The sequence below is a fragment of the Eleginops maclovinus genome, chromosome 2 (assembly GCF_036324505.1).
Source record: "Eleginops maclovinus isolate JMC-PN-2008 ecotype Puerto Natales chromosome 2, JC_Emac_rtc_rv5, whole genome shotgun sequence".
In the NCBI taxonomy this organism is placed as follows: Eukaryota; Metazoa; Chordata; class Actinopteri; order Perciformes; family Eleginopidae; genus Eleginops; species Eleginops maclovinus.
This window is the reverse complement of record NC_086350.1, coordinates 15,225,953-15,239,858: the sequence shown is the minus strand read 5'-3', so window position 1 is coordinate 15,239,858 and position 13,906 is coordinate 15,225,953. Positions and strand designations below refer to the sequence as shown.

Genomic DNA, 13,906 nt, shown 5'->3' with positions numbered 1-13,906 from the left:
TTGAACCATAGCACAACCGAGATACATTCATGTGCAGAAATGTATAGAGGCCTACATGGCCTCTATGATTTGGCCTCCTGTATACAGCATAGAGTAGACAGACACATTATCCAGCACTGACCCCAATCAATGCTTGCCTTGACATCTGTCAAAGCAGGCCCGGGCAGATAATCCTCTATTTCCATGGGTACATTTGAATAACTGGGTCTCATTGGCATACAAATCCCGCAAGAAGAACTGGTAGGCTATATGTATACTTATTAAGACACCCCCTTAATACATTAGAATAACACCTTGCATGGTGCAAAAAACGATACAAAACAAAAGTTTGATTCACATTAGAGTAAATACTGTATGGTCATTATTAAATATTCATTGACAAATTATTCATTCAAGTTTCTTTCAGCCTACATAAAGACTTGTTTGTACATTCATTGGAAACAGATAAAAGTAAGCACTACAGTGAGTAGGCAAATTTTAATAGGTGAATTTTGAGGAGGGATTCGAATGCGTTGATTGTGTCAGATTATCAGATGTGTGGATAAATCAGTTGTTCCATTTATGTCCATTTATTAGTGGAAGTCAAAAGGCCATCTTTCTACAATTATTTCTAAAATTGAAATAACAACAAATGAAACATGACAATATTACAAAATATACTCTCAAGTTAGAGTAGAGGAGAACATACCAGATGTCAGATTTTTGGTCAAATCGGAAACATCTTTACCGAATCTTCCAGGTCAGTATAATGTTCCTCTACCTTGTAAATCTCAAGTCGAGAACAAAACACCTTTATTGCACATTAACTGTTTAAGTTGAAGGAAGTGAAGTTATAGTTTTAAGACCCAGAGGAGACATATCAGAGGGCAAAAGGGTATCTCATTGTCCAGACCAAGAGAAGCCAGAGCTGCAGATTAAAGAATAATAAGAGGAACACTGCAACAGTGAGTAGGGAAAGCATTGTGTAGATTAAAACGGGACACTGATACACTGACTGACTGCCTTTATTTTGACTCCTACATGTGAGGAAAGTGTCTGAAGTAGCTGAGAACCAAAAAAAGAAAGAAGGCAAGCATGGAGACTCAGATTCAACTCAGGCAGAGCCTAAATTAAACCAGAGACATCAAACAAGCAGGAGTTACAATGTCAACAACTCTAAATTGTCAGAGAATTACAGTATTACTCATAGGCAAATTTGACATGTGGAAAAGCTTTTAAATGTAAGTCACAACTGGGGTGACACCTGAGTGTCCACACAGTTGAAGGAAATATACAATTCAAGTCAGCAAGGAAATGATTTGGTAACATGTCACTTCTGAATGATCATATCCATACAAGAAAGATACCAACAACTACATATTTCAGAATCAACTGCATCTTAAAAACCCTCATGAGCATGCACACAAGTTAGAATCTATACTTGAAAACAGGAGGGGTTTTGTTTTTGTTCACTTTGTCTCAAAAAAGACGAGACAAAGGTACACTGATTGCACATCTTTGCAACTGATGTGAGACACACGTTTTGAATAAAATGCCATCAGTTGAAAGCAGAGGTGGAAAAAGTACTCTTGTTCTTAAGTAAAAGTAGACCTACCAAAATGTATGAATGATCTGTTAAGTAAAAGCCCTGCATTGTTACTCAATTAAAAGTACAAAAGTATTGGCATCAAGATATACTTAAAGTATCAAAAGTAAAAGTACTTGCTTGCTTGTTTCAGAATCCTATATTGCATGTTTTCAACATTGATCTATTAATGTGTTTATCAAGCTTGTAAAGGTGGAACTCATTTTAATTACTTTATTTAAAGCTGGGTAGCATGTGAATTTAATCCAGGTGTAACTAAAGTCTTAATAAAGTGTTGATTACATATTTAATGTTTTTATCATTAATCTATAGCTGCAAAGAAACATAAGGTATACATTTAATGGAATGAAAGTACAATATTACCTCAGAATTTTAGTAGAATAAAATTACAAAGTAGCATAAAATGGAAACACGTAAGAAAGTACAATATTCGTTTTTTTCCCAAACTTTTTTTATTGAAGTTTTCATAGACAAAATAGCATACAAAATGTCATATCAAAACATACATTTTCATGTATGCATAGTATAGAGAGAAACACACACTGAAAAAACAAAACAAACAAACAAACAAACAAACAAACAAAAAACAGATATTAATAGCTTGCTTGGTCCCCTAACCCATCAAACACAAATGCAAAGACCATAAACATTATCAAATACTATTAAAAAGTCTTGCCAAGAGAAAATAAGAACAATTAAATAATAATAATAATAATAATAATAATAATAATAATAATAATAATAATAATAATAATAATAATAATAATAATAATAATAAAAACAGAGAGTGCATTGATCAAACATCTCAAAGAAATGCACCCAAGTCTCAGAATTGTATTTAAGTACGGTATTTGGGTACATCTAGTTACTTTCCACCTATGGTTGCATGCGAAAAGAAAAGCCCCGGTAGTCACTGCCGGAAATTCATAGTGTGAAATACACCGGAAGTAAACCACAGAAGCGCATTTAGCTTCAGCTGCACTTATGTACTGCAAATAGGGTGTTATTATAGTTCACTGAGATTCTTACCGTTGCAACTAAACCCGAATAATGTCTGCAGTTCAGAGTTTGAGAGAGTTTGTCAACGAGAGACTGACTGCTGCTGCTGATGAAATATTGGGAGTTTTTGAAAGAACTATCGTCAAGTATGAGGAAGAGATTGATCGTCAACGCAGACTGTTGAAAATCTTACCCACAATAAAGTTACACAGGATTGGTGAGTAAACGGTTTAAAAAAATAAATAAAACGACAACACTGAGGTCGTGTATTTACAAGTATTCTCTTTCCTGTTTCTCCAGAGCTCCCTCAGCAACATGTCAGTAAGGAGGAGGAGGATCTCGCTGAGCAGCAGCAGCAGCAGCAGCAGCACTGTATTCAGGAGAACAGCTCCAGTCTGGGCCAAGAGGACCCAGAGCCTCCACAGATTAAAGAGGAACAAGAGGCGCTGTGCAGCAGCGAGGAGCAGCTTGTACTGAAGCAGGACACTGACGACTTTATGTTGACTCCGACTTGTATGGAAATTCATCACAGTGAAGATCAGACTCTAAACCTCACCATCAATGAGACTCAGAGTCCAGTTGAAGAAAAACCTCTAGGACAGTTTCAACTTCAACGCAATGAAGCATCAGAAGAAGGTATTTTAAACACAAACAGTGACCACCAGCTCCTCTCTCACAACTCTCCACTAGCTGAGAGCCAAGATCAGAAAGTTGGCACGTATGGAGACTCGGGATCAACTCATGCAGAGCCAGAATTAAACCAGCCAGAAAATGCAGAGCCAGAATTAAACCAGCCAGATAAAACTATTAGAGGTCAAAGCCACAATGTTAACAGCACTACATTGTCAGTATTTCATAAATTCAAATGTGAGATATGTGAAAAAGGTTTTCAGTACAACTCAAAATTAAAGAGTCACATGAGAGTCCACACGGGTGAGAAGCCATATTCTTGCAAAATATGTGGGAAAGACTTCAGAGGTAAATGTAACTTAACCCTCCACCTGAGAGTCCACACAGGTGAGAAGCCATATTCTTGCAAAATATGTGGGAAAGACTTCAGAGGTATATGTAACTTAACCGTCCATCTGAGAGTCCATTCAGGTGAGAAGCCGTACGATTGCAAGACCTGTGAGAGAAGATTCAGTGATATATCCGCATTGAAGAATCATCTAAGAACCCACACAGGAGAAAAGCCATTTCCTTGCCAAACATGTGGAAAACAATTCAGACACGTATCATCCTTGACTGTTCACAGTAGAACCCACACAGGTGAGAGGCCATATTCCTGCAAAACATGTGGCAAAGGATTCAAATGTAGTAGTGAGTTAAAAATCCACATAAGAAGCCACACAGGTGAGAAGCCGTACCTTTGCAAGACGTGTGGTAAAAGATTCAGTTACGGTTCAACAATGACAACGCATTTAAGGATCCACACAGATGAGATGCCGTATAGTTGCAAAACATGTGGGAGAGTTTTCAGACGCAGCAGTGATTTGTTAAGACACATGAAAAATGTCCACACTCGACACACACGCGAGGAACAACATACACAGCAGAAGCCATCGAGCTAAAACTGCTGAGGGAAAGTGTTCACAAACTTGATGAAATTCACTTTGCAGAAGCTAAATGTACATCACTTTAACCAAAATGTCTTAATTAAGAGATTCAAATGTTTTATTTTAAATGTTCCCTTCGTTTGACTGTTACATATACATACATTATAAATATTTCCATAATTGGGGATAAATGATAGTTCCACAGGGAGTTCACAGTACTGACTGTAGAAGCAATGGTGTGATCTTGATGGATGCTGGTTTTGTCTGAATTTTTATTTATGAAGCAGCTTTGAATATGTGTTTTGTAAATGTGCAACAAGGACTTCAAATCCATTTCTATAAAACAAAAAAATCACATGAAAAGTCATGCATTTGTAATGCCATTAACTGTTTAGAAAGCAGTTGTGGTAGGATTGACAATATGCTCCCCTTGGATCTTGAATAAAATATTTGAATCAGGTTTGCCGTGTTTTGATAGTAATTGTACAAAGACAATTTGTTTTTGCATTTAGCAAAATATTTGGTTTAGAGCAGAACATTAACTGTCTTATTGTCTGATGTTGCTCAAGTATAGCTGAACAAAAAACTGTTACATTTAATTGAGTTGACAAATTGACTTATAGGGACATTTCTAAAAGATGCATAGACTGTTTAGGGTACAGTCACAAATGAGAACACACATATTAGAAAGATAGGCGCTACAGAATTAATTATTGAGAATATCAGCATTGCAATCAATCTGATGACCCCCTGGTTGGTGAGTAACAAAAAGATGGATTTGATGTTTTAGTGATTTATTAAATAGTACAAAAGGTTTGTGTAAAGCAAAGCAAATGAACATCGTAGTTGCTGAAGTTACATTTATGAGTGGTGTCTTGGATACAGTGTCATTATTTTATAAAGTTACGTGTTTGATAAACACACAAGTTTGTAATACAATTCCATCAGTTAAAGCGGAGAGAAAAGCTCCCGCACAGTTTTCTGCCGGAATTCCACAGTGGGACACATACCGGAAGTAAACAGCACAAGCTCTTTTAACTCTAGCTACGCGGTCGATGAGTTAGCGTAAACACATGTATTGTGATTTTACATTTCCGTCGCCACTAAACAACAATAATGTCTGCAGTTCAGAGTTTGAGAGAGTTTGTCAACGAAAGATTGACTGCTGCTGCTGAAGAAATATTTGGAGTTGTTGAAAGAACTATCTTCAAGTATGAGGAAGAGATTGATCGTCAACGCAGACTGTTGAAAATCTTACCCACAATAAAGTTACACAGGATACGTGAGTACAACTTTTTTTTTAATGGATAGAACATCACTGAGGTCGTCTATTTATGACATATATTACTCGTTAAGAAGATATACGTGTTTAAACGGGGTTGCATTTGTTTCCCAAGTTTTAGTGTCTTATTTATTCTCTTTGCTGTTTCTCCAGAGCTCCCTCAGCAACATGTCTGTAAAGAGGAGGAGGATCTCGCAGAGCAGCAGCACTGTATTCAAGAGAATAACTCCTGTCTGGACCAAGAGGACCCAGAGCCCCCACAGATTAAAGAGGAACAGGAAGAGCTGTGCAGCAGTGAGGAACAGCTTGTACTGAAGCAGGAGACTGACGACTTTATGTTGACTCCGACTTGTATGGAAAATCATCACAGTGAAGATCAGACTCTGAACCTCACCATCAATGACACTCAGAATCCAGTTGAGGAAAAACCTCAAGGACAGTTTCAACTTCAACACTATGAAGCATCAGAAGTAGGTATTTTAAACACAAACAGTGACCACCAGCTCCTCTCTCACAACTCTCCACTAGCTGAGAGCCAAGATCAGAAAGTTGGAACGTATGGAGAATCGGGATCAACACATGCAGAGCCAGAATTAAACCAGTCAGAAAATGCAGAGCCAGAATTAAACCAGCCAGATAAAACTATTAGAGGTCAAAGCCACAATGTTAACAGCACTACATTGTCAGTATTTCATAAATTCAAATGTGAGATATGTGAAAAAGGTTTTCAGTACAACTCAAAATTGCAGCGTCACATGAGAGTCCACACGGGTGAAAGGACATATTCTTGTAAAATATGTGGGAAAGACTTCAAACATCAATCTAACTTAAGCGTACACTTCAAAACCCACACAGGTGAGAAGCCATATTCTTGCAAAGTATGTGGGAAAGACTTCAGACATCAATGTGAGTTAGTCGTCCACCTGAGAATCCACTCAGGGGAGAAGCCATATTCTTGCAAAATATGTGGGAAACGGTTCAGAATTAATCGTGATTTAACTGTCCACCTGGGAGTCCACACAGGTGAAAAGCCATATTCTTGCAAAATATGTGGGAAAAACTTCCGACGTCGATGTAAATTAACCCTCCACACGAGAATCCACACTGGTGAGAAGCCGTACCCTTGCAAGACCTGCAGAAAAAGATTTAGTGACTTTTCAGCAATGACAAGGCATACCAGAATTCACACGAGATGAGAAGCCGTGTATTTGCAAAACACGTGGGAGAGTTTTCAGACGCAGCAGTGATTTATTAAGACACATGAAAAACAGTCCACACTGGACACCTGAGGATCAACATACAGTTGGGCAAAAAAGTATTTAGTCAGCCACCAATTGTGCAAGTTCTCCCATTTAAAAAGATGAGAGAGGCCTGTAATTTTGATCATAGGTACACTTCAACTATGAGACAAAATGAGAAAAGAAAATCCAGAAAATCACATTGTAGGATTTTTAAAGAATTTATTTTCAAATGATTGTGGAAAATAAGTATTTGGTCAATAACAAAAGTTAATCTCAATACTTTGTTATATACCCTTTGTTGGCAATGACAGAGGTCAAACGTTTTCTGTAAGTCTTCACAAGGTTTTCACACACTGTTGCTGGTATTTTGGCCCATTCCTCCATGCAGATCTCCTCTAAAGCAGTGATGTTTTGGGGCTGTCGCTGGGCAACACGGACTTTCAACTCCCTCCAAAGATTTTCTATGGGGTTGAGATCTGGAGACTGGCTAGGCCACTCCAGGACCTTGAAATGCTTCTTACGAAGCCACTCCTTCGTTGCCCTGGCGGTGTGTTTGGGACCATTGTCATGCTGAAAGACCCAGCCACGCTTCATCTTCAGTGCCCTTGCTGATGGAAGGAGGTTTTCACTCAAAATCTCACGATACATGGCCCCATTCATTCTTTCCTTTACTCGGATCAGTCGTCCTGGTCCTTTTGCAGAAAAACAGCCCCAAAGCCTGATGTTTCCACCCCCATGCTTCACAGTAGGTATGGTGTTCTTTGGATGCAAATCTGCATTCTTTCTCCTCCAAACACGACGAGTTGAGTTTTTACCAAAAAGTTCTATTTTGGTTTCATCTGACCATATGACATTTTCCCAATCCTCTTCTGGATCATCCAAATGCCCTCTAGCAAACTTCAGACGGGCCTGGACATGTACTGGCTTAAGCAGGGGGACACGTCTGGAACTGCAGGATTTAAGTCCCTGGCGGCGTAGTGTGTTACTGATGGTAGCCTCTGTTACTTTGGTCCCAGCTCTCTGCAGGTCATTCACTGGGTCCCCCCGTGTGGTTCTGGGATTTTTGCTCACCGTTCTTGTGATCATTTTGACCCCACGGGGTGAGATCTTGCGTGGAGCCCCAGATCGAGGGAGATTAGCAGTGGTCTTGTATGTCTTCCATTTTCTAATAATTGCTCCCACAGTTGATTTCTTCACACCAAGCTGCTTACCTATTGCAGATTCAGTTTTCCCAGCCTGGTGCAGGTCTACAATTTTGTCTCTGGTCTCCTTTGACAGCTCTTTGGTCTTGGCCATAGTGGAGTTTGGAGTATGACTGTTTGAGGTTGTGGACAGGTGTCTTTTATACTGATAACGAGTTCAAAAAGGTGCCATTAATACAGGTAACGAGTGGAGGACAGAGGAGCCTCTTAAAGAAGAAGTTACAGGTCTGTGAGAGCCAGAAATCTTGCTTGTTTGTAGGTGACCAAATACTTATTTTACAGAGGAATTTACCAATAAATTCTTTAAAAATCCTACAATGTGATTTTCTGGATTTTTTTTCTCATTCTGTCTCTCATAGTTGAGGTATACCTATGATAAAAATTACAGACCTCTCTCATCTTTTTAAATGGGAGAACTTGCACAATTGGTGGCTGACTAAATACTTTTTTGCCCCACTGTACACAGCAGAAACCATCGAGCTAAAACTGCTGTGGGAAAAGGTTCACAGACTTCATGAAATCCACCTAGCAGAAGCTATTTTACTATATATTTTAGTTTTAAAATATTTCCATAATGAGGGGTAAATGATAGTAACACAGTGAGTAACAGTAGTGACTGTCAAAGTAATGGTGTGATTGGATGCTAGTTTTGCCAGAAGGTTTATTTATGAAGCAGCTTTGAATCTTTTTATTTAAAGTGCAACAAGGACCAAATAAAAATAATAAAATACAATGTATTGCATATTATACAGGTTGAACTGAACCATCAAAAGCTAGGCATTTGTAAGGCCAACTGCTAGTGTTTTTAAAGTGGTTGTGGTAGGATTGACAATTTGCAACTCTTGGATTTTCAATAAAAGATTTGTCAGAAGTGGTGTAAAGTAAATAAGTACTTTTACTCAGGCACTGTACTTGAGTACAATTTTGAAGGACTTGTACTTCACTTGACTATTTCTATGTTATGCTACTTTACTTCTCTATATTTGTAGGCAATATTTTACTTTAGCATTTTTTCAAATGTGGCTTCTAGCTACTTTAGAGGGATGGATTTATAATACAGAATATATCCCCAGCAGTGAGTTCTTAATAATCCCCATCTTTACCTAGTGCAACATAAACATTAAAGCATTCATAGTAATTGTAATATTTGTAAATCTGATATGGGCCACTACAAGTATATTCTGATACCAATACTTTTGTACTTTTACTTGAGTACAATTTTGAATGCAGTACTTTTTGTTAATTTATTATTGCTACTTTTACTGAAGTGAATGAGCTGAGTACTTCTTACAACTCTGCCAAACAGTAAAAAGAATACAAAAGCATAATTTCGACATTTTTCGTGACATTTGTATTTCCCGACAGTACGCGAAGGCATCATAAACCCCTCCCTCTGGTATCCGGGCGGGAACTTCAGACGTGTTTTGATTAAAAGTAGCACATCGGCTCTGGTTAGCTTATTCTACCACAAGGTCCACTTTTAACTGAATTTTAACTGGTAAGTTTGTTTTTATATGAATGGGAAATCAAATTTAGGTCGGAATTAGACCATAGTGTGTATACTATGTTAACTGAAGCCAGCTGAAACTCACAGGTTAAAACAAGTTGTTCAGATCTTTGACGTTAGCTATAGTTCATTTTAGCGTTTAAGTGACTTAGTAGATGGTTAAGGCGTTTAATGAGAAGACAGCAGTTGTCATTTAGCTTCATTAACCTGTTTCCACCTCCAGTTTATTTAAGTGACTACAGGAGGGCAGTCATGTCCAGTAACGCCGAGGAGAGGAGCAGCTCTGCAGCCAGGTGCTTCGGACAGGTGCGTGCTGCACGGGGAGATAACGGGCACAAACGTTATCTTATTAATCTGCACATCTGGCATCATGTGTTCACATTTCAGGGATTCTGAAGTTATCAGGGAACTTCAGTCATCTCTATCACAGTATCTGTGCCCAGTCTCGATGTTAGCTAGTTATGTATTGTATTGTTTGTATTGTATGGAGTGAGCTGGTAGCATGGAGTGAGCTGGTAGCATGGAGTGAGCTGGTAGCATGGAGTGAGCTGGTAGCTGGAGAGGTGCCAGTTCTCCTCCTAGGCCACTGCCGAGGTGCCCTTGAGCAAGGCACCTAACCTCTATCTGCTCCCTTGGCGCCGGGTACCTGGCTGCCTCTCTGCTCTGCCACCTCTCCTCTGCATGTGGTTGTGTGTGCATGTATTTCCTCTGTGTTTGTGCATGTATATCCTCTGTGTGTTTAATGTGTGTCAACACAACAGTGTAGAGAAAGCAATTTCCCTGTAAGGGATTAATAAAGTATGTCTTCTTCTTCTTCTTCTTCTTCTTCTTCTTCTTCTTCTTCTTCTTCTTCTTCTTCTTCTTCTTACTTTACCTCTTTTCATATGGACTTGAAACCCTTGACATAAATCGTTATGAGAGAGATGATGTTGTAATGTCTTAGTAACCTCTCCAGGTATCTGTCCCCCTTACTCCGAAAATGACAAGAAATGAAATATAACTTATGGGTACGTTTTTTTTTAAAAAAGGAGGAATTCTAACCATTTACCATCCAGTTTCTTTTAATTTCCCCTGTTATTAGTGTATTAAACATGAAAATCAATCTGATTCCACTGTCTGACAGTATTTCTTCCTCACCACTTTGTTCTAACTCTTCATTGAAGATATGTTAAGTTGAGTACAATTAATCTTACCTGGATGCCGATGTCCTGTCCATAACGTCATACACATCTTATATAATTAGAAACTTTTAAGTTCTCTACTACAGTTTAATTGGAATTGAAATGGTTGTATGGAATTGAACAGTTATTTACCTTAAAACTGGTAGTGAAAAACTTACCCCATTTGGTAACACACTGCTCCAAACCATTTCCAAAATATTGTAAAATGTATCAGCTCAATATATGAACATCTATTTGAATGCAGTAAAATGCAATGTGTTGTCAGTTGACCTACACAGCGGAGGAGCACCAGGCGGTGGACAGAGCTCTGCGACAGAAGCTGGGACCCGAGTATATCAGCTCCAGAGTGGCTGCAGGTGGACAGAAGGCGAGTCTCTGTTTCCTGTACAGCTGGGAAGCCAATTTGAAGTAGCTTGTCGGGCTGGGTTATAACTTGCATGATTATCACCCAAATGCGTTGTTATTGCTAATATCTTCAATGATTTCTTAACAAGGGTATGACTTTCTAAAGTTGAAACTAATTTGAGGATATGTTATCTTTTTCCATAACATACTATTACCTTTCAATGACACATTATGTATTTATGTCATGCTCTTCTATGCCTTTTATGACTTTCCTATACCACAGCTTTTTATTACTTTTCCTATGACATATTATAATAGGACTTTTTAATGAAATTCTCCAAACCACTAATAAATAAAACCCTTATACCACCTCTCTGTCTCTCATGTCAACTCTGGACTGGACTTTCAGGTTTGCTACATTGAAGGACATCGTGTGATCGGCCTGGCCAATGAGATGTTTGGATACAACGGATGGTCTCACTCCATCTCTCAGCAGAATGTCGGTACGAAGCAGGGAGCTTCTGGTCCCACCAGAGGATGCTTTAAACCATTTCAACACCGTCAGACTAATGAAACACTTCTGATTTACAGACTTCATAGATATCACCAACGGGAAGTTTTACGTCGGAGTCAGTGCTTTTGTCAAGGTGATGCTGAAGGTTAGAGGGACCTTTTTATTAAATGTATTTGAATTGTTTCACATTATGTTTCCTTTTCTCCTGCATGCTGTCCACATAAGTTTAGTGTGTACATGTGTTTTCCACCAGGACGGTGCGTTTCATGAAGATGTAGGGTATGGAGTCAGTGAAGGAATGAAGTCTAAAGCTCTGTCGCTGGAAAAGGCCAGGAAGGAAGCTGTCACAGATGGCATGAAGAGAGCACTGAAGTACTGGAATCATTCATTGTTTATGCCTTTCAGTCTTCAGTCAACATTAAATCTCTCTGAATTTTCTTAACTAATTTGTGTTTCTTCTGTGTTCATGTTTAGATGCTTTGGCAATGCTCTTGGAAACTGCCTCCTGAATAAAGAATACCTCCTAGCCATCAACAAGATCCCCAAAAAGGTCATATACACGATCTAATCTCTGGCATTTTGTGTTTTTTTTTCTCTCTTTCAAAAATGCTGAATGTGTGTTTCCTCTACATGAAGCCTCCTCTTCCTCTAGACCCGGCCAAGACCAAGCGCATTGAGGGTGAGCCCTCTGTGGAGAGAGCCCGTGTGTCCAGTCTGGTCTGGGAGCAAAAGCTTGCATCTGCGAGGAGCAACAGCAGAGCGGTGCTGGAGCCCAAAGTCCTCAACCAGAACCAGGACTTCTCAGAGGTTCATACCCCGACTGCTGCCACTGCCCCTGCTGACAGGAGGAGTGAGAGCATGGACGGCAGGTAAACAGCAGTGGGTCTAGATTCTGTTTTTATTTTCAGTGCTTCTTTTGGTCGGCATCCAAATGTGCATTCCTCCGTTTGTCCTTCTAAGGCCTTTCACGGACTTGCTGGACGGTGGCGGGTCGGAAACGCACACAGACCCCAAACAGCAGAGAAAGCTCCGACAGCAGCAGCTTCAAGAGAAGTTCAGGAGAGACATGGAGAAGAAGCTGCCGCCGAAACCGGATCAAGCTAAGACTGAGAACTCAGAGGTCGCTATTGGACGAGGACCCAGAAGAGGTAAAGGTTTAATGATTACTGATAGAATTCTACTTAAAGCAGCGGCCTCACACTCCAATTCAAAGCAATAAAATGACACCTCTGTACCTACAATAATCCGGTGTGAGATTGTTTACCTGAAAACAGAAGGATTCTACTTGCAGATGGAAGAGGAAGCTGTGTTATAAAACATAAAAATGATTAATTATCCAACTGAAAGTTCTGCAGGGAGCCTCATATGACTAAAATACTTTGATTTTATGCTCTAATTTGGAAGCCACGCTGGTACATTAAATGAAGATGAAAGGCACATTTTTGTTGCAACATTGAATCTCAAACATGTGGGCAGCATAATGACAGTGTCAGGTGTGAGACAGCTGGTTAAAATCAACGTTTAATTCTAAACTTTAAGGATTTATTTTATATTTATTGAATAGTATCCATTCCTCCAGGTCACCATGGTGTTCCAGCCTTCAGTGAAGCCTCATCAGGACACATGAAGCCCGGCAGAGTGGAGGAGCATTTAGCAGGTGCTGTGATCCCCCAGCAGAGGGTGCAGTAGCTCGTAGTGGTGAGGGGAAACAGTCACTTCAGCTCTGTGTTCTCCTGCAGATGATCCTGCGCTCTGGGATTTCACTCTAGATGCGATCGATGGACCGGATGTCCCTGCAGGCGCCCGTCCTCCAACAGGTTTTCGGCCCAGCACGCCCTCGAGTCACCAGATGCACACACGCAGTAAGACCCCTCAGAGGGCCCCAGAAAAGGCCCCTTCATACAGCGGTGGACAGGAACCAGCTCAGTACAGACCTCAACATCAGGGCCAGTATCTGGCAGGGCCAGGTGAGGCTTCATGAAAGGAGTCTATTCTACTAAACGTCCCCAGGTTCATAACAGAGCATGGAGATGTATTTTTTGCAACTTGGAGGTCTGTCCCAACAGTTTTATTATATTGGGGCTAAACACTTTTTCCCAAGGTCATTTTAAGAGATAGCTCTACTTCTGCACATTTAATTAGCTGTTCTTTTTATGAATTGTTTTCCGTTTCACTTGTTTTGTGTTAATGCTTATGTAAAGCACTTTGGATTTCCTCTGAAGTGTTATTTATAAAGACTAAACTTACCTTATTTTGTTCCTTACAGGTGAAGCCTTCAGTCCATGCAGATACGGACAGTCCATGAAGAAACGCCGACTGGACACTTGACCTTTTCTGATGCTGTTCCACATCTTAATCACAACATTTAAAACAGATTTTACGTGTTCTAATATTTATTTCAGTGTTATCATGGAATTTTAATGTTGCTGCTATTTCTGATATTTGGAGAAATGTTATCTGGTTTTGTAAGACAATAAAAACATAACCACAGAAG

The 13,906-nt window shown here is 39.6% G+C and overlaps 3 protein-coding genes across 4 annotated transcripts; all 3 read left to right on the top strand.

Annotated features, from left to right (window-relative positions):
• Positions 1–2,513: 2,513 nt before the first annotated feature.
• LOC134881418 (zinc finger protein OZF-like) lies at positions 2,514–4,600 on the top strand. Its single transcript, XM_063908735.1, has 2 exons — positions 2,514–2,801; positions 2,885–4,600. The coding sequence occupies exons 1-2, from the start codon at positions 2,636–2,638 to the stop codon at positions 4,153–4,155; spliced, it is 1,437 nt and encodes a 478-aa protein (XP_063764805.1). The 5' UTR covers positions 2,514–2,635; the 3' UTR covers positions 4,156–4,600.
• Positions 4,601–4,731: 131 nt separating this feature from the next.
• LOC134881445 (zinc finger protein 28 homolog) lies at positions 4,732–8,736 on the top strand. The gene is made up of 2 exons (XM_063908791.1): positions 4,732–5,422; positions 5,576–8,736. Exons 1-2 carry the CDS (start codon positions 5,257–5,259, stop codon positions 6,616–6,618), a joined length of 1,209 nt encoding a protein of 402 aa, XP_063764861.1. The 5' UTR covers positions 4,732–5,256; the 3' UTR covers positions 6,619–8,736.
• rad52 (RAD52 homolog, DNA repair protein) lies at positions 5,886–13,905 on the top strand. Of its 2 annotated transcripts, none has more exons than XM_063908779.1 (12): positions 5,886–5,892; positions 9,596–9,678; positions 10,819–10,920; positions 11,308–11,401; positions 11,490–11,557; positions 11,666–11,784; positions 11,887–11,962; positions 12,049–12,281; positions 12,373–12,560; positions 12,992–13,069; positions 13,152–13,379; positions 13,679–13,905. In XM_063908779.1, exons 2-12 carry the CDS (start codon positions 9,625–9,627, stop codon positions 13,738–13,740), a joined length of 1,302 nt encoding a protein of 433 aa, XP_063764849.1. In that variant the 5' UTR covers positions 5,886–5,892; positions 9,596–9,624; the 3' UTR covers positions 13,741–13,905. The 2 variants fall into 2 exon arrangements, with proteins under 2 accessions (XP_063764849.1, XP_063764840.1); XM_063908770.1 differs by lacking the exon at positions 5,886–5,892 and adding an exon at positions 9,235–9,363.
• Position 13,906: the final 1 nt, after the last annotated feature.